The sequence below is a fragment of the Ornithorhynchus anatinus genome, chromosome 19 (assembly GCF_004115215.2).
Source record: "Ornithorhynchus anatinus isolate Pmale09 chromosome 19, mOrnAna1.pri.v4, whole genome shotgun sequence".
Lineage (NCBI taxonomy): Eukaryota > Metazoa > Chordata > Mammalia > Monotremata > Ornithorhynchidae > Ornithorhynchus > Ornithorhynchus anatinus.
In genome coordinates this window covers 1,318,158-1,335,573 of record NC_041746.1, presented here as the reverse complement: position 1 = coordinate 1,335,573, position 17,416 = coordinate 1,318,158, and the positions used below count along the sequence as shown (strand labels likewise).

Here is a 17,416-nt window from a genome sequence, read left to right as displayed (position 1 = left end):
ACATCCCTCCTGGAAGACGATCTTATTTAACTTCAATGCGGGTGTTTCGGTCACCATAGCAGCGTTTCGTGCCGGTCTCTCCTCCTGGAGGATGACCTAGTTAGGGCTGGATCAGAGGTTGCAGAGCCGTGCCCACGGCTGAGTTTTCAATCGATCGATCGATGGTACCGATCGAATGCTTACTGTGTGCGGAGTATCAGACGGCTCTCGGGAAGGTTCAGTAAAGAAGAGTTGGTTCTCTGCCCACAGTGAGCGCCCGTGGGAAATAGCTCCAACGCTTCTACGGAGATCTCTCACCCTTAAGCACTCGATATTCCCTCCACCCTCAGCCCCACGGCGCTTACGTTTATATCCGTGATCGATCCATTCATATTAACGTCCGTCTCCCCCTCTGGACTGCTAAACCCGTGGGCGGGGAGCATGCTGAGGCCGAGCTGGGATTCGAACCCGGGACTCCTGGCCCCCTCGAATGAGTTCTTTCCCCTAGGCCACACTGCCTCCTCGACTTCGGGGCCTAAAGAATGCATGAGTAACTCAGAGCACCCTAAATTAGCGAGAGAGGGTGAGTGTGTGTGTTTCAAAGGTTGGAAAATCGCGAAAATGAAAACGTTAGAGATCAGATCTTTCGATACGGGTTTCCAAGGCAGGAAGATATGGCGAGACAGCCAAATAGGATCCTGCTTAGAGCAGGGCTCCTGGATTCCTGGTAGTCGTGCTCTTTATTGAGCACCAACTGAGTGCAGTGCACTGTGCTGAGCACTCGGGAGACTCTCTCTGCCGACAGGGAGCTTACAATCTACCGGAAGTCATCTCGTGGAAACTCGGTTTCATGTGGTGGTGACGGGTCGTGGCCTTCCCCGCCGGCCTGTCGTGGGAACTGGAGAACATCTCAAGCTCTCTGCCCTAAATTCCTCCTCTGTAAAAAAAAAAAAAAAAAAAATCTGCTCTTTGCCAACCTCCCAGGAAGTTAGGCGGAGCAGATAAGGGGTGTGAAGGCGTCCGTCACCAGGAAATGATACGTGGCTCTCTTGTATCTCTTGGACTTCTCGGGGGCTTAGTACAGCACGTGACCCCCAGTGACACCTCAAAAAATACCCGTTGGCCTAAAATTACGTAAGCTCACTGTGGGCGGGGAACTTGTCTGCCGTCTCTGCTGGAGCATAGTCTCCCAAGCGCTCAGTCTGGTGCTCTGCATCGCCGATCGTCGTATTCATTGAGCGATCGCTGACCCCCGAGCCCACCTTTAACGCTCGCCGGGGAAGATCATCACGCCATCTAGTTCAAAGCTCCGGGGAAAGCCGCATTTCAGAGGTCTATCCGTAAAGGCTCAGATCCGTCGGCATCGTGGGAGGGGGAACGCTTCCGTCCCTCTGCCCAGGGGAGCTGCTAGCCCGGAGCGTGAAGCACAGCACGTCCCTAATTCTCTCCCTGCCGGAATGGCCTTTTTTTCCCTTCCTTGAATCAAAACGGCGCCTCGTCCCGATGCCCGTTCCAGTGTGGGTGAACTGTGCCCCAAGAGAAATGGTGCCACTTGGAGACGCTCAGCCTTGCCTCTCCTCTGGCCTGCCGTGACACCGATCTTCAGTAGACTGTCCCTGCAGTCTGAGGATGAGGATTCTCCCCTGACAAAGAAGGGAGAATCGGGAGGTTAAACGGAACATCTGGGGACTACAACATCCCCTACAGATCGGAGAAGCAGGTCGGTGTAGCGGATAGAGCGTGGGCCCGGGAGTCACAAGGACCTGGATTCTAATCCCGGCTCCTTCGCTTGTCTGCTGAGTGACCTTGGCCCAAGTCACTGCGCTTCCCTGGGCCTCAGTTACCTCATCTGCAAAACGGGGATTAAGGCCGTGAGCCCCACAAGGGACAGGGACGGCGTCCACCCGGTTACCTTCTATCCACCCCAGCGCTTAGGACACGGTGCCTGGCGCATACTGAGCGCTTAACACATACCACTATTATTATTATTAGGAACAATCAGGTGGGAGAAAGGGGAGAGAAACTTCGTTTAAAAAGCTCCAACGAACCTCCTTTTGGTGGTCTTCAGGGGAGTCTCCCCACAGCCCCCAAAACAATCCCAATGCTGAGGTAAAGAACTCTGGAGGCCGCTCAGTCGGGTCATCTCTTGGAACCCGCCCCACGACTTCAACTCTCCCGTAGGGACCTCCCCGCTCCGTTCCAGAATATCTTATCCAGGCAGCACGGCTTAGTGGCGAGAATGCGGGCCTGGGAGTCGGGCGAGACCCCAGCATCCAGTCCCAGCTCAGAAGACACTAAGCCTGCTGTGGGGCCGTGGACAAGTCACCGAACCCCTCTGGACCTCAGTTTCCCCCATTGTAAAATGAGAATAATATCCCCTGCCTCTCCTGACCTCTTAAATCGCGAGCCCTGAGCAGGGTAAGGACTGGAGAAGCAGCGTGGCGCAGTGGAAAGAGCACGGGCTTCGGAGTCAGGGCTCACGAGTTCGAATCCCAGCTCTGCCATTTGTCGGCTGTGTGACCGTGGGCGAGTCACTTAACTTCTCTGGGCCTCAGTTCCCTCATCTGTCAAATGGGGATTAAGACTGTGAGCCCCACGTGGGACGACCCGATTCCCCTGCGTCTACCCCAGCGCTTAGAACGGTGCTCGGCACATAGTAAGCGCTTAACCAATACCAACATTATTATTAGATCTGCTCTGATTCTCTACTCCAGTGCTTATCAATCAAACGGTGGTGTTTATCGAGCGCTCAATAAATGCCACGATAATTAAATTACATCTTTGGCCACGCAGAGCTCCGCTCTTGACCCACCGTGCAATCTCCCCCATTTTTTACCAGAGATCAGAGAGAATCTCATGAAAATTTTCCGCGGAATGAGAAATCGTGGAAGCAACGTAACTTACTCCTGCCACCTTCTGTTGAGAGGGAAAAATCTAGATCATTGAAATTCCACAATTTTATTTTAAAATTTCAGCACAACAGTGAATGAAAAGCAACCACTCTAAGCTGCACATTGATTCTCGCTCCTCGTTTCTGCAGTCGGTTTTGCTGGATCTCCATCTTCTCACTGCACAATTCAGATGCTGATAAAAATAATAATAGCACCTTAAATGCTTACTCCCTACTTGTTTTGTTGTCCGTTTCCCCCTTTTAGACTGCGAGCTCGTTGTTGGGCAGGGATTGTCTCTATCTGCTGCCAAATTGTCCATTCCAAGCGCTTAGTACAGTGCTCTGCACACAGTAAGCGCTCAATAAATACGATTGAATGAATGAATAAGCACTGCAACGTGATGGAGCATGATGAGAACATCACAGAAAGCTCTTGGTAAAACATGGGTCTCTTCTGGGAAATAATAATAATAATAATGTTGGTATTTGTTAAGCGCTTACTATGTGCAGAGCACCGTTCTAAGCGCTGGGGTAGACACAGGGGAATCGGGTCGTCCCACGTAGGGCTCACGGTCTTAATCCCCATTTTACAGATGAGGGAACTGAGGCACAGAGAAGTGAAGTGACTCGCCCACGGTCACACAGCCGACAAATGGCAGAGCTGGGATTCGAACTCGTGAGCCCTGACTCCGAAGCCCGTGCTCTTTCCACTGCGCCACGCTGGGAAATGTTTGAGCGTAGATGTGGCCGAGGTAATGATAATAAAATCATGATAACGATAATAGTATTGAAGTGCTCACTAGGTGTCAAGCACTGTTCTAAGCGCTGGGGTAGATGCCCAGCACTTAGAACAGTGCTCGGCACATAGTAAGCGCTTAACAAATACCAGCGTTATCAAGTTAATCGGATTGGACAGAGTCCCTGTCCCACGTGGGGCTGACGGTCTCCCCATTTTACAGATGAGGTACCTGAGGCACGGAGAAGTGACATGCCCAGGGTCACACAGCGGACAAGTGGAGGAGCCGGGATTAGAACCCAGGTCCTTCTGACTCGGAGGCCGGCGGCCTATCCGCAAGGCCACGCCGTTTCTCTTGTTTGAGGGACACGGAGATTAATCGGAGCGGGTTCAGACGCGACCTTTCCACTCGCTGGGGGAATAGGGTGAGCGGGAGACCCGTCCCGGGCCCAGCTGAAAAAAGTATCCCAGAGGACCAGTGGGGTCTAGTGGACAGGCCCCTCACTCAATCGTATCTATTGAGCTCCTACGAGGGGTTAGAACACTATACTAAGCGTTTGGGAGAATACAGTACAACAACACGGCTCCGGGTTCTAACCCCCGGCCCTCTCTGTGACCCGGGGCAGGTCACCTAACCTTGCGGTGACCCGTCCTCGCCTGGAAAATGGGGATCGAAATACCCAGCACCCACCGACACGGTTTCTTTCTGTGTCTTAAATGCTCTATCTGGACAGGGGGCTCGGCGGGCGTCGGTCCGTCTTTAAACGAGAATCCCATGGAAGAGACCGTGCCGTTGAAATGTCACTTTCAGCAGTACCCGCCGCCAAGGAGGAGAGCGGGAAGCGGATGCGGGCGGGAGGTCAGCGTACGCACCCCGATGTACCCAGAGAAAGACAGAAGACACTCTTGAAAACAGCGCCGACCCCGTTTGGCGTTTCCCGAAGGTCAGAACAACGTTTCGCAGAAACCGTTCCGATATCGGAGAGCGTTGTGTGGCGCCGTGAGTCTGGATGCATGTCCCCGCTCTTTTATCCGTCGGGGTCGTACAGGTGATCCGGAACCTCCAAGAAATCCTGCCGACGAGCTGAAGTTCAGAGCTGGATTTTTCCCGGTCTCGCTGCCCAAACTAAGGTGAGGGGGCCGTGGACCCCTTGCGACGCCCCGCGTCGCGTAACCCTGGGCACCGTTGGAGTGGGAGGGGGTGAGGCTTTTAGGGAGAGAGAGCGAGCGGGACAGTTGTAATACGTAACGGTATTTGGATTTTTTGGAATGGCGTTTATTAAGCGCTTACTACGTGCCAGACGCCCCACCGACCCCTGGGATAAATCCGGGCTGATCGGGTTGGACACGGTCCCCGCCCCCCCACGGGGCTCACGGTCTCCGTCCCCATTTTATAAATGCGGGAACTGAAGCACAGAGAAGTGAGGTGACTCGCCCAAGGTCACACAGCGGGTCGGCGGTAGAGCCGGGATTGGGACCCTGGCCCCTCTGACTTGCAGGCCTATGTTCTATCCCCCAGACCTCGGGGCTTCTACTTATTGAGCGCAATACGCTACAGGCCGTGGCGATCAGGCGGTCTTTGAGGTGTCGGCAGGTCGGGAACGATCGGTGGGATTTATTGAGCGCCGTGTGCAGACCACTGTATTAAGCACCTGTGCCCACAAGAGGCTAGTGGGGGAGACAGACGGGAAAACTATGGATTAGAGTTGTGGGGCTGAGGGTGGGGTGAATAGCGAGCGCATAAAGCATCTCCCAGGCACTTGGATAATAATGATGATGGCATTTGCTAAGCGCTTACTATGTGCCAAGCACTGTTCTAAGCGCTGGGGGAGATCCAGGGTCATCGGGTTGTCCCACGTGAGGCTCCCAGTCTTCATCCCCATTTTCCAGATGAGGTCACTGAGGCCCAGAGAAGCGAAGTGACTCGCCCACGGTCCCACAGCTGACAGGTGGCAGAGCCGGGATTCGAGCCCATGACCACGAAGAAGCCTCGTGAGCCCTATGTGGGGCTACCTGATGACCTTGCATCTCCCCCAGCGCTTCGAACAGTGCTTTGCACATAGTAAGCGCTTAACAAATACCAACTTTATTATCATTATTAACCAATACCAACATGATGATGATGATGACGATGATGATGATGATAGAGAAGCTATCAGGGGATAGCTCTCAGGGGAAAGAGCCTGGGCTTTGGAGTCAGAGGTCGTGGGTTCGAATCCTGCCTCTGCCACTTGTCAGCTGTGTGACTGTGGGCAAGTCACTTCACTTCTCTGGGCTTCAGTTCCCTCATCTGTCAAATGGGGATGAAGCCTGTGAGCCCCACGTGGGGACCACCTGATGACCCTGCCTCTCCCCCAGCGCTTAGAACAGTGCTCTGCACATAGTAAGTGCTTAACAAATACCAACATCATGGTGATGATGATCAGTGGAAAGAACAGGGGCTTTGGAGTCAGAGGTCATGGGTTCGAATCCCTGCTCTGCCACTTGTCAGCTGTGTGACTGTGGGCGGGTCACTTCGTTTCTCCGGGCCTCAGTTCCCTCGTCTGTAAAATGGGGATGAAAACCGTGAGCCCCACGTGGGACCACCTGATCACCCCGTATCTCCCCCGGCGCTTAGAACGGTGCTCTGCACAGAGTAAGCGCTTAACAAATACCAACAGCCCGTCAAACGGCAGGGACCGTCTCTATCCGTTGCCGACCTGTTCATCCCAAGCGCCTAGTACAGTGCTCTGCCCATAGTAAGCGCTCAATAAATACTATTGAATGAATTATTACATAGTAAGCGCTTAACAAATACCAACATTACGATGACGACGTTCAGCCCCATCGGCCGCCGGGGGCGTGTGAGCGCGCGCGCGCGCGGCCGCTAGGGGGCAGCAGCCCCGGCGAGCTCCTCGCGCATGCGCGCTCCCTCCTCCCTCCCATCGGTTCCCCCCCCCGCCCGCAAGGGGAGGGGGGGAAAGCGGAGGATTATGGGAGTTGTAGTCCGGAGCCGGCGCCGGTCGCCGTGGCGACGCCCGCGCGGGACTTCAACTCCCAGCAGGCCGCCGCGCCGAGAGCGCGAGGCGGGGCCGGCGGGCGTTGGGGGCGTTGGAGGCGTCGGAGGCGTCGGAGGCGTCGGAGGCGTCGGAGGCGTTGGCCGCGTTGGCCGATGCGAAGCTGTGCGTTGGTGCTGGGCCCCTGTCTGCTGGGGGCCGCGCTGCATCTGTGGCTGCGGCTCCGCCCCGCGCCCGCAGGTGAGGGGCGGCCCGGGGGGGGGGGGGGAGGAAGCGCCACCTGTTCGGACCCCTCCCCTGCTCGGCCCCGGGGACCGTTTCTTTAGAATCACGTGGGTCGCTGTTAAGCGTTTACTCGGTGCAGAGCACTGTTGTAAGCGCTGGGGGAGAGGCAGGGTCATCAGGTGGTCCCACGTGAGGCTCCCAGTCTCCATCCCCATTTCCCAGAGGAGGTCGCCGAGGCCCAGAGAGGAAGAAGAATGTTTTTGTCCGTCTATCTGTCCCTCTCGTTAATAATAATGATAATCACGTTGGTATCTGTTAAGCGCTTACTACGTGCCGAGCAATAATAATAATAATGTTGGTATTTGTTAAGCGCTTACTATGTGCAAAGCACTGTTCTAAGCGCTGGGGTAGACACAGGGAAATCAGGTGGTCCCACGTGGGGCGCTCAGTCTTCATCCCCATTTTACAGATGAGGGAACTGAGGCACAGAGAAGTTAAGTGACTTGCCCACAGTCACACAGCTGACAAGTGGCAGAGTTGGGATTTGAACTCATGACCTCTGACTCCAAAAGCCCGTGCTCTTTCCACTGAGCCACGCTGCTTCTCTGGGAACTGAGGCCCAGTGAAGAATAATAATAATGTGGGTATCTGTTAAGCGCTGACGAGGTGCAGAGCACTGTTCTGAGCGCTGGGGGAGATACGGGGGAATCAGGTGGTCCCACGGGGGGCTCCCACTCTCCATCCCCATTCCCCAGAGGAGGTCACTGAGGCCCAGAGAAGAAGAATGATAACGTTGGTATCGGTTAAGCACTTATTACGTGCCGAGCACCGTTCTGAGCGCTGGGGGAGATCCAGGGTCATCAGGTTCTCCCCCATGAGGCTCACGGGCTTCATCCCCACTTGACAGATGAGGTCACTGAGGCCCAGAGAAGCGAAGCGACTCGTCCACGGTCATACAGCTGACAGGTGGCGGAGTCGGGATTCGAACCCATAACCTCGGACTGCCGAGCCCGGGCTCTTGCCCCGGGGCCACACCGTTTCTCGAATGGGGACGGAGACTGTGAGCCCCACGTGGGACCGGGGACTGTCGCCAACGCACTTGGCTTGTGTTCATCGCAGCGCTTAGTACGGTGCTCGGCACGTAGTAAGCGCTTACAAAATACCGTAGTCATAGTAGAGCCACTTCGCCTCTCCGGGCCTCAGTTCCCTCATCTCTAAAATGGGCACGGAGACTGCGAGCCCCACGCCGGCCAAGGACTGTGCCCGACCTGATAATGATAATGGTGATGGCATTTGTTAAGCGCTTACTATGCGCCGGGCGCTGTTCTAAGCTCTGGGGTAGATACAGGGAACTCGGGTTGGACACGGTCTTCACCCCCATTTTACAGATGTGGGAACTGAGTCGCAGAGGAGTGCCCCGGGTCACACAGCAGACAGGTGGCAGAGCGGGACTTGAACCCAGGTCTTTCTGACTCCCAGGCCCGTGCTCCATCCACTAGGCCACCCTGCTTCTCTTCCTCTTAAAGTGGCCGGCCCAGAGAGGGGCCGGGAACCGAGTCAAATCCGATCACCTTAAATGTAGGAAGTGCTTAATAAAAACCATCACAAGTGAGCATCGCCTCCGGGGCCGAACCATTCACAGCCCTCTTATTGGGTCGGGGACACCCAGCTTGGCCGATTTTTCCCTACCCCCAGGTTAAGAAATTTCTCTTTCCTGATTCTGAATCATTCTCATATTGAGTTGGAAAATGGAATGGCCCTAAGAGAAGCAGGAAAAAAAAACTAACCCGGTTAGGAAGAGGGATTTAACGGGCCATTTCACTTGAACCCCCCGGCCGGGTCACTCTCCCCGCCCTTCCCGGAGGCACAGTGCCTGCCAACCCCAAAGTCCTTATGTCCCGACCAGAGGGAATGTTCAGAACTTGTTGAATTGTGCCTTTTTTCCCGAGTTCCAAGTGGAAACGATTCCTCTTCATCCCCGGCAGCCTCAGGAGTTGCAGATTTCGCTCACGCGTCCGCAACGACTCGTCCTCTCTTTCCCCCGCCGACCTCCTTATGCGCTTGGGAGAATTCACTAACTTATGTCTTCATTATGGGATTTATTAAGTCCTTATTTGTCAAGTGCCGTTCTGAGCACCGTCCCCCGTGGGGCTCGCAGCCAAAGTAGGAGGGAGAACAGGTATGGAATCCCCATTTAGAGTTGGGGAAGCTGAGGCGCAGCAGAGTGACTCGCCCGAGGTCACACGGCAGAGCCGGGATTAGACCTCAGGTCTTCTAACTCCCGGGCCAGTGGGCAGCACTGTGACCCCGAGTCCCTAGAAGATGCCGTAGGGGAGCAGATCGGTCATCCATCCATCCAGTCGGGAATTCTGTGTCGAGGGCGATTAGCCTTCCTTTTCGCCCCCTGAGCTCCTTCCGTCCGTTACCCTTCTGAAATTTCAGCTACATCCAGCCTCCGCAAACTTCCAGCGACGGCTAATTCCCTCTGCGTGCCGCCCGGCGCGGCGATTTTGGCTTGAATCCAAAACCCTCCCGGTGTCGCCACTCAGACTTGGTGAAAGCGGGCCCCGGGTTAGTGACAGCCCCGTACCCTGCGCTGAGCTCAGTGATAAACAGGTCGGAGGCGACCTCGGGCCCGTCACGGGCCTCGCGGCCCGAGGGAGGGGGAACCGGGATTTAAATCCCCGTCTGACAGGTGAGGAGATGGCGGCCCAGAGACGTGGAGTGACTCGTCCAAGGTGACGCAGTAGGCAGGCGGCGGAGCTGGGGATCCGAACCGGGGTCCCCGGACTCTCCGACCCGGGCTCTCCCCACAAGGTCTCACTGCCACCTTCCCGTACCCCGGAGGATCTTGTGCCTCTCCGTGCCCACCGCCCCCGCCCCCGCTCCGGGCACCTGACCCGGCAGCCCGAAGAGCCCGCGCCCTTTGCGTCTTCGCCCGACCGGAGCCGCCTCTCCCCGTCCCCCCGGTCGCTTCCGCTGTGCTTCGCCCCGGAGCTTTAGATGGCGAAACCGATACCCTCTCTCGTCTTCACCCCAGTCTGTGGTGACGGCCGGCCTGCCGTCGGCCTCCGTGGTCAACCCCGGGCCCCCTCCTCGAGGGCGGTCGACTCCCAGATCTCTCTTGGCCGCCCAAGCCGTTGACTCAAAAATCCCTCGTCTCGTTAGTTGTCGTTTGGAATCGGTTTTTGTAACGCTCGTTTTGGCCTTCAGCTCCGGGGCCTTTGGGGGCAGTTTACGTCCACCGGCACGACGACGGGACATTTCCCCCCGGGACCGCCCGCGTCGGGAGGCGGTGAGGCCCCGCGGGGGCCGAGGCCCGGGCGTTTCATTCACGGGGGACTTTCGCCCTCGGTGGGGTTTTTCGAGACGGACCACAGACGCCGTATGCACACAAACGTTCGGTCTCACCTGGGAGCCGTGGTTGTGTGGTTTTGTGCCTGCCCTTCCCTCCTCATCCTGATACCCCGATACCCTTGAGCGGCCCCAGGGCTCTCTCCCCCTTTCCTTCCCTCCCCCTCTGTCGCTCTCTCCCCTCCTCAGTTCAGTTTTGCCAACAACGAACTCACGGCCTAAAAGCGAGGGTTCTCACATGATGAAATAAGGAGGACTTCGGGCTTTCGTAGCCCAATCCCTCAGTATTTCGGGAAGGTTTGAGTTGTGCGGGTCTGCTTTAACGTGGGGCAGCGTGGCCTAGGGGAAGGAGCGTGGGCCCGGGAACCAGCGGGTCCGGGTTCTGATCCCGGCTCTGCCACGTGGCCGCTGTGTGACCTGGAGCAGGTCACTTCACTTCTCTGTGCCGCAGTTCCCTCATCTGTAAAATGGGGATTAAAGGTGTGAGCTCCGTGCGGGACGGGGACTGTGTTCGATCTGATTAGCTTCTGTCCACCCCGGCGCTTAATAGACACTTGACACCATTAAAAAAGAGAGCCGAGTTCTAATCCCGGGTCTGCCACCGGCCACCTGCGTCACCCAGAGTGAGCCGCCCGACTTCTCTGGGCCTCAGTTTCCTCCGGAAAATGGGGCTAAAAGAGATGACGGGCCCCGCGGATCTCACGGTTTACCTCGGGGCTTAGCCCGGAGTAAAGGTTTGGAGAAGTGGCGGAATCGTAGATCCTGGGGAGCGCGGGACGAGCGGGCGAGGGTCAGTCACGCGTCCCGCGGGCCGTGTCGTCGGCAGGTCAGCCGGCCGAGCCGCGGCAGGGGGAGGCCGGCCACGTGGACGTCGTGGTGGGCGTGCTGTCCGCCCGGCACCACCACGACCTGCGCGCCGTCATCAGGGCCACCTGGCTGAACCACCTGAAGCGCCATCCGGCCTTAAGCCAGCGGTAAGTGGCCTCGCGTCCCCCTACCGAGAGAGGCGTCCGGCGCCAGCGGGCGCCACCTCCGCCGGGATGCCGCGTGGAGCCGGGGGCGGGGCCGGGCCTCGGGCTGCCGCCCACCACGCTGCCCTGCGGCTGCTTCGAGCGCGTCCAAGACAGTTGAGAAGCAGCGTGGCTTAGGGTAGAGAGCGCGGCCCCGGGAGTCGGGGGGACTCGGGTTCTAATCCCGTCTCCTCCCCCGTCTGTAGCGTGACCTCGGGCGAGTCACTTCTCTGTGTCTCGGTTCCCTCATCTGCCAAATGGGGACTGAGACCCTGAGCTCCGCGGGGGACAGGGACCGGGGCCAACCTGACTGACTCGTATCTACCCCGGCGTAGTAAGCGCTTAACGGACACCGTGAGAACAAAAAGACGGCGGTTAATAGTTAATCAATCTCTCAGCGTGCTCGTGAAGTTCATCATAGGGGCGCGGGGCTGTGGGGTGCCTGTGGAAGACCGAGAGGATCCTTACTCCTGCCGACTGCTGAACATCACCAACCCAGGTGAGACCCCCCCCCCCACGGGCCGCGCTCCCTCCGTCGCCTCTCGCCGGCCGGGGCCGACCGAACCGAGCCGTCCGCACCCGGCGGCGCCCAGAAAGCGGGGCCTCGCTCCTCCGGTCGGCCCGGGCCCGGTCAGGGCGCTCGCCGGGCCTCCCCTTCGGTCAGCGGGCCGCCGAGGCCCAGCACTCACCCTCCCTCACCCTCCCGGAGTACGGCGAGGAAGAGATCTCCACCCCCGACCTCAGCCTCTCGGTCGCCCCGCCGGGCGGAGCGGAAGTTCTCGATGGCGTCCCGGGAGGATGAACCTTAAAGATAGGGCCGCTGCCCGCGCGGTACTAGCGAGAGAGCGTGCTCCCCAACCCCCGCCACGTACCTAAAGCCCCGGCGGTTTCAGCAAATGTACGTGGAGACCGGCCGAAACTCACCGAAACCATTCAGCAGGCCCGACCGGGCCCGGCTCTGTCGTCTCCTCTCCGCTCGGCCGCTTGTACCCCTCTCCGCCCGTATCTCTGCCCAAGCTCCGCTCTTGCCCTTCTTACCCCCGAAGAGCGGGCTTTCAGAGACGGTTCATTGGGCGCCTTCCCTTCGGCGGCCTCCCGCCAGTTCTGAATCAGGAAATCGAGGCGTTCGGCCTCCCCGAAGAAACCCCGGCTGAGGACCGGGAGGACCGCGTGGTGAGCGTCAGCTTCCGCGTCCTCTACCCCATCGTCATCACCAGCCTGGGGGTGTTCTACGACGCCGGGGAGGCCGGATTCCAGAGGAATATCACCGTCAGGCTCTACCAGGCCGAACAGGAGGTGATTCCCTGCCGGCGGGGGTGGCGGGGGGAGGGGGTTCCCCGCTAGGGAATGAGATCCTCACCTCCCCCCCGCCCGGGTAACGCGGATACGTTTCCTGCCCTCAGAAAGCTTACGGTTTAGAGGTTGGCACCGGGAGAGGGTCATCGGTTGTGGCCGGGGGAGCCCTCCCCTCCCCATCCCGGCTCCCCCCGACCCGCGGCTGCGTTCGGTGATTCCCACGCAGGAGGCTCTGCTCAGTGCCCGCTTCAGCCCCCCCAGCTGCGGCGTCCAGGTGAACCGGCTGTGGTACAAGCCCGTGGAGCAGTTCATCTTGCCCGAGGTACGTCCCGCTCCGCCGGCTTCTCCCGCGCCCCGGAACCAGAGAGGCGGAGAGCTCGAGAAGGGTAGTGCTTCCCGGAGGTTCGTCCCCAGCCCGAGGCCCGTGAGCCGTCGTCCTGCTGGTCGCCGAGGGCTGGAAGCGCTCTTTCGGAGGCGGCCGGGCGGTTACCTCGAACCACCCGGGCCGGGATTCTCCCGCCGACCCGCTCCCTCGGCCGGGACCGCATCAGAGGGTCGGCGAGGCCGACGGGCCGGTTGGGGGCTTGGAGGGGCAGACGGGCGGGAGGGCCGCCGTTCTGGGGTCTCCCGGGCCCCGACCGGAAACGCTCGGGTCTCGTCGGGGCCCCGGGAGGAGCGAGGCACAGATGCGCAGGGCTCGGATGGAAAATGGGATTGAATTTCTGTCGGCCTTGGGCGTCGAAACGTAACTCTGCGGCGGCACGGAAGAGCTGCGGGGGGTAACGTTCTTGTCGAGGTGATGAACGCCGTCAGTACGCTTACCACGACTGCACACAGCCAGTGTTCGGGAAAACTCAGGTTGTAATGCGGGGCACTTAGACTAGTCCTGCACAAGTGCTCTCTCTCTCTCTCTCTCTCTCTCTCTAAATATATATGTATATGTGTATTGTGGAGGACATTCCCGTCTTCTCCCCCGCCCCACAAACTCCCAACAATATTCTGACCAAAAGAGGGAGTAAACATCTGCACTGTGGAAGAACTTAGTGTACTTACCCTTTGAGGACTTAGAAACTAGCGGGGAAAAAAAAAAAAAGGCTAAAAAAAGAACTAGCCCCCTCGGGTGTTTAATTTATTAAGACATTTTTTTTTTTTTAAACGTGCATATGCTTCGCGTTTGCAATAGCTCTGTTCAACCGATTGGTTTCGTTAGAGGACTTAAGGCTTTTAGAAAACCCACCGTCACTTCAGATCTTCTTTCAGGCCGTGAGCGAAATATACTAAGGGAGCATTTCAGACGAGATGAGCAACACGTGTCGTTTCGTTTTAATTTATTTGCTGCCGCGAAGCCGCCGTTGCATGTGACGTTAAACCTGACGTAGGGAAATCCTGACTTGAAAAGTAGTCTCCGTCTTCGAGGGCTAAAGCGGTGAAGCCATCCCTCCGTTTCTTTTTCCAAACAGAGTTTTGAAGGCGTAATCGTGTGGGAGAGCCAGGATCTTCACGGCCTCGTGTCTAAAAACCTTCACACAGTGACCGTGAACGATGGGGGCGGCGTGCTCAGGGTCAACACGGTAAGTCATCCTTTCGGGAGAGATCTGCCGATTTGAACTCGGTCGTGCTGGTATTTCTGATAATGATGATGATAATGACAGTAATGGTATTGGTTAAGCACTCGCTACGGGCCGAGCACCGTTCTAAAAACCGGGGTAGATACGATCTAATCAGGTGGGACACAGTCCCTGTCCCACACGGGGCTCACGATCTCCATCCCCATTTTACAGATGAGGGAACTGAGGCCCAGACAAGTGAAGTGTCTTCCCCAACGTGACACGGCAGACAAGCGGCGGAGCCAGGATTAGAACCCATGACCTCCTGACTCCCGGGCCCGTGTCCTAACCCGCCGGGCCATGCCGCTTCCCGTTTATTATTCAGCATTCCTGTTTATCAATAAGCATTTGCTCTGTGCCAAGCACCGTCAAACACTGGAGTAGAATCGAGTCAGTGAGACCAAACCCAGGGCCTCCAGGCTAAGAGGGCGGGAGAAACGGGGATCTCGCCCTCATTTTACAGACGAGAAAAAAGGCTCAGTGGTTCGCCCAGGGTCACGGGGCAGATGGATCCGTCGGGGATCCTTTCTGAGTGCTCACCGTGTGCGGCGCGCTGTACTGAACGTTCGGGAGAGTCCAACACGACCTAACGGACGCGTCCCCTGCCCACAGCGAGCCTACGCGGGGACTAGAATCCAGCCCGCCTGACGCAGTTAGAGTAGCACGGGCTTTGAACTCCCCCTTGGGCGGCTTCGGCAAGAGCCGCGGCGGCTGGGACCGGGGGCGGGTGGTGGGAGCGAGGCTCCGTGCCCGCTCCCCACAGCCCGGAGGGGCGGGAACGTGAGCCGGCAGGGCGTCGGTCCGGAAGTGGGTCACTCTGCTCCGGGGCGAACGAAGGAACGGACGCTGGCTCCCGCCGCGTCGGTGGGAAACAGACGGTGTCTCCTTCCCCCCCGCTCAGGCCGGGGAGGGGTCGCTGCCGCACGAATTCCTGGAAGGCGTGGAGGGAGTAGCGGGCGGTTTCATCTACACCATTCAGGGTAGGTTCACAGCCACAGGTGGGCCTTTCCAACCTCTGGTGCCCAACAAGAAGGCCGCTCTGCCCCTGGGGAGATGGAGGCCGTTTCAGCAGGGGGAGGGCCGGGGTCCGTCGGTCCGGTCGGTGCCCGGCGAGGATGCCGGGGGGCCTGAGCCCGAGGGGGGATGACCCACGGGGAGGCGACGCTCGCCTCTCTCTCTCTCGCCGTCGCGGTGGCCGGGCGGGGGCGGGGAGGCCGAGGGACGGGCCCGGATTCCCCGCCCGCCCCCCCCCCGGCGCCACGCGGAAGGCGGAGCGTCCGGGGTGATTCGGAACGATCCCCTGGCGCCTCAGAGAGAGAGGCCCCGGCCGAGACGCCTTGAAGACGGTGTCGATTTCGGAGGGGGTCGGGATGGAGGTGGGGAGAGGACGGCCGAGGTGGCGGCCTCCTCCTTCCCCGTCCTCCTCGGAGAGGCTCGGGCCGGGGCGGGGGGAGAGAGATGCCCCCGGCGGAATCGGCATCGACGCCGCGGGCGGACGGACCGGCGGTCGGGCGGATCGAGCGTCGCCGAGGGGCCGGGCGTGGGACGAGGTCACCCTGCAGCAGGTGGTGGGAAGGGGCGAGGTACGTTTCCGTTTTCCGAGCAGCTTAGGGGGCGGGGGGCCTGGCCGTCTCCGGAAAGGCCAGTCCGAGGGAGTCGAAGGAGCAGCCTCCCCCCCGCAGGCGCATAGCCGGACGCTCTGGGAAGAGCACGACCTCGGGGCGGGCGGGCGGACGGGCGGACGGGCCGGCGGCTTCCCAGGGAGCCCCGCCGTGCCCTTTCCAGACGGGGACGCCCTCCTGCGGAACCTCCACACGCGGCCGGAGAGGTTCCTCCGCCACGTCGCCGGGCTGCGGGAGGAGGACGCCCTGTTGAGGGCGGAGAGCGCCGCGTACGACGACATCGTGTTCGTGGACATCGTGGACACCTACAGAAACGTGCCCGCGAAGCTGCTCAACTTCTACAGGTGGTGAGTGGGCAGGGGTCGGGCTCCGGCCCTCTCCCCTCGCCCCCCTTTCGGAGGGGGCTCTCCCGGGCGGCGTCCGGAAGGGGGCCGTGGGGCCCGCCGCGCCTTCGGCCGCGTGTCCCTCTCCGTCACGCTCGCCCGCGCTCGGCAACAGGACCGTTCGGACGGCCAGCTTCGACCTGCTCCTGAAGACGGACGACGACTGCTATGTAGACTTAGAGGCCGCGTTCAACAGGATCGCCCGCAAGGATCTGCGACGGCCAAATCTCTGGTGGGGAAAGTGAGTCGGGGTTCCGGGGGGGGGCGGGTCCCGTCCCTCGCCTCTCCCGCCGCGTCGCCGGACGCGTCTCCTTCGGCGCGACCGCCGAGCGTTAGGGAACGAGCCCGCGGCCGTGACGGGACAGGTGTGGGCCGGGCCCGGTCGGCTCCTCTCCTCGCCCGTCTTCCCGTGGAAAGCGGGCCCGTGAGCCGGGGGCCTGGGCTCGCGAGCGGAGAAGGCACGCGCCGGGGTCACTGGTGACCCCTCGCGACCCAGCGGCAGGCCCTCTGCCCGGCGTGCGTCTTAAGATGATCTGAAAACAGAGCCAACTTTCTTTTACCGCCACGGGACCCCCTGCCTAGAGAATTTCGAGACGGTTCCTCGGTAATAAGCAGCGGCGGGGTGGGTGGGTGGGTACGACCCTTTCCTTCCGAAGTTTCCCTGGAAGATGGAAACTCTCCCCCTCCTATTTGGGGGAGGAAACCGAGGCACAGATGTTGAGTCGTCGGCCTCAAATCACTCTGTGTCATATATGCCAACCACGCCAACCTTAGACTTCCACAAGAGGGTCTTCTGGCCCAAACTGGAGGAAGCAGCTTGGTTTGTTTTTTTTTGGGGTGTGTTTTTTAAAATGGCATCTGTTAGTCGTCACCCCCCCCCCCCCCCCACGATGGCAGAGGGCTTAAAATCCACCTTGGCTGTGTCGTCTAGTGGCGTAGAAATGTATTCAGGAAATGAGGAGGTTGGGGTTCGATTCAAACCGTTCCCATTTGCCCAGAGAGAGGCACTGTGCGATCAAATGGCCGTGTTAGCAGAGCATCTGTATTTCCCTGCGGGAAATTGACAATAATTACGGTACCTGCCAATCGCTTACTATGCGCCAAGCATCGTTCTAAGCCCGGGGATGGTAATCGGGTCGTCCCACCACAGTCTCAATTCCCATTTTACAGATGAGGTCACTGAGGCACAGAGAAGTGAAGTGGCTCGCCCGGGGTCACCCGGCAGACGAGTGGCAGAGCCCGGATTGGCACCCGCCCGCCTCTGACTCCCAAGCCCGGGCTCTCTCCACTGAGCCGCGCTGCTTCTCATGTGTTTCTA

The 17,416-nt window shown here is 59.1% G+C and overlaps 1 protein-coding gene and 1 long non-coding RNA gene across 6 annotated transcripts in view; one reads left to right on the top strand and one right to left on the bottom strand.

Annotated features, from left to right (window-relative positions):
* Window positions 1-2,921: 2,921 nt before the first annotated feature.
* LOC114805718 lies at window positions 2,922-6,488 on the bottom strand. 2 transcript variants are annotated; one of them, XR_003753740.2, is made up of 3 exons: window positions 6,407-6,488; window positions 4,479-4,678; window positions 2,922-3,063 (listed from the first exon to the last, which is right to left on the bottom strand). It is a non-coding gene; the product is annotated as an uncharacterized LOC114805718 (long non-coding RNA). The 2 variants fall into 2 exon arrangements; XR_003753741.2 differs by having other exon boundaries at window positions 6,403-6,483.
* A 213-nt stretch (window positions 6,489-6,701) lies between these two features.
* The window catches only part of B3GALNT2 (beta-1,3-N-acetylgalactosaminyltransferase 2), a 13,135-nt gene continuing 2,420 nt past the window's right edge, over window positions 6,702-17,416 (top strand). For 2 of the 4 annotated variants that reach the window (XM_029047012.2, XM_029047014.2), the window contains exons 1-9: window positions 6,703-6,841; window positions 11,007-11,154; window positions 11,526-11,689; window positions 12,293-12,486; window positions 12,713-12,808; window positions 13,947-14,057; window positions 14,995-15,073; window positions 15,879-16,062; window positions 16,214-16,339. In XM_029047012.2, coding sequence (XP_028902845.1) covers window positions 6,757-6,841; window positions 11,007-11,154; window positions 11,526-11,689; window positions 12,293-12,486; window positions 12,713-12,808; window positions 13,947-14,057; window positions 14,995-15,073; window positions 15,879-16,062; window positions 16,214-16,339 — 1,187 coding nt within the window. In that variant the 5' untranslated portion in view covers window positions 6,703-6,756. Of the gene's footprint in view, window positions 6,842-11,006; window positions 11,155-11,525; window positions 11,690-12,292; window positions 12,487-12,712; window positions 12,809-13,946; window positions 14,058-14,994; window positions 15,074-15,878; window positions 16,063-16,213; window positions 16,340-17,416 lie in introns of all 4 variants that reach the window. The other 2 variants (XM_039914869.1, XM_029047013.2) reach the window with 2 other exon arrangements.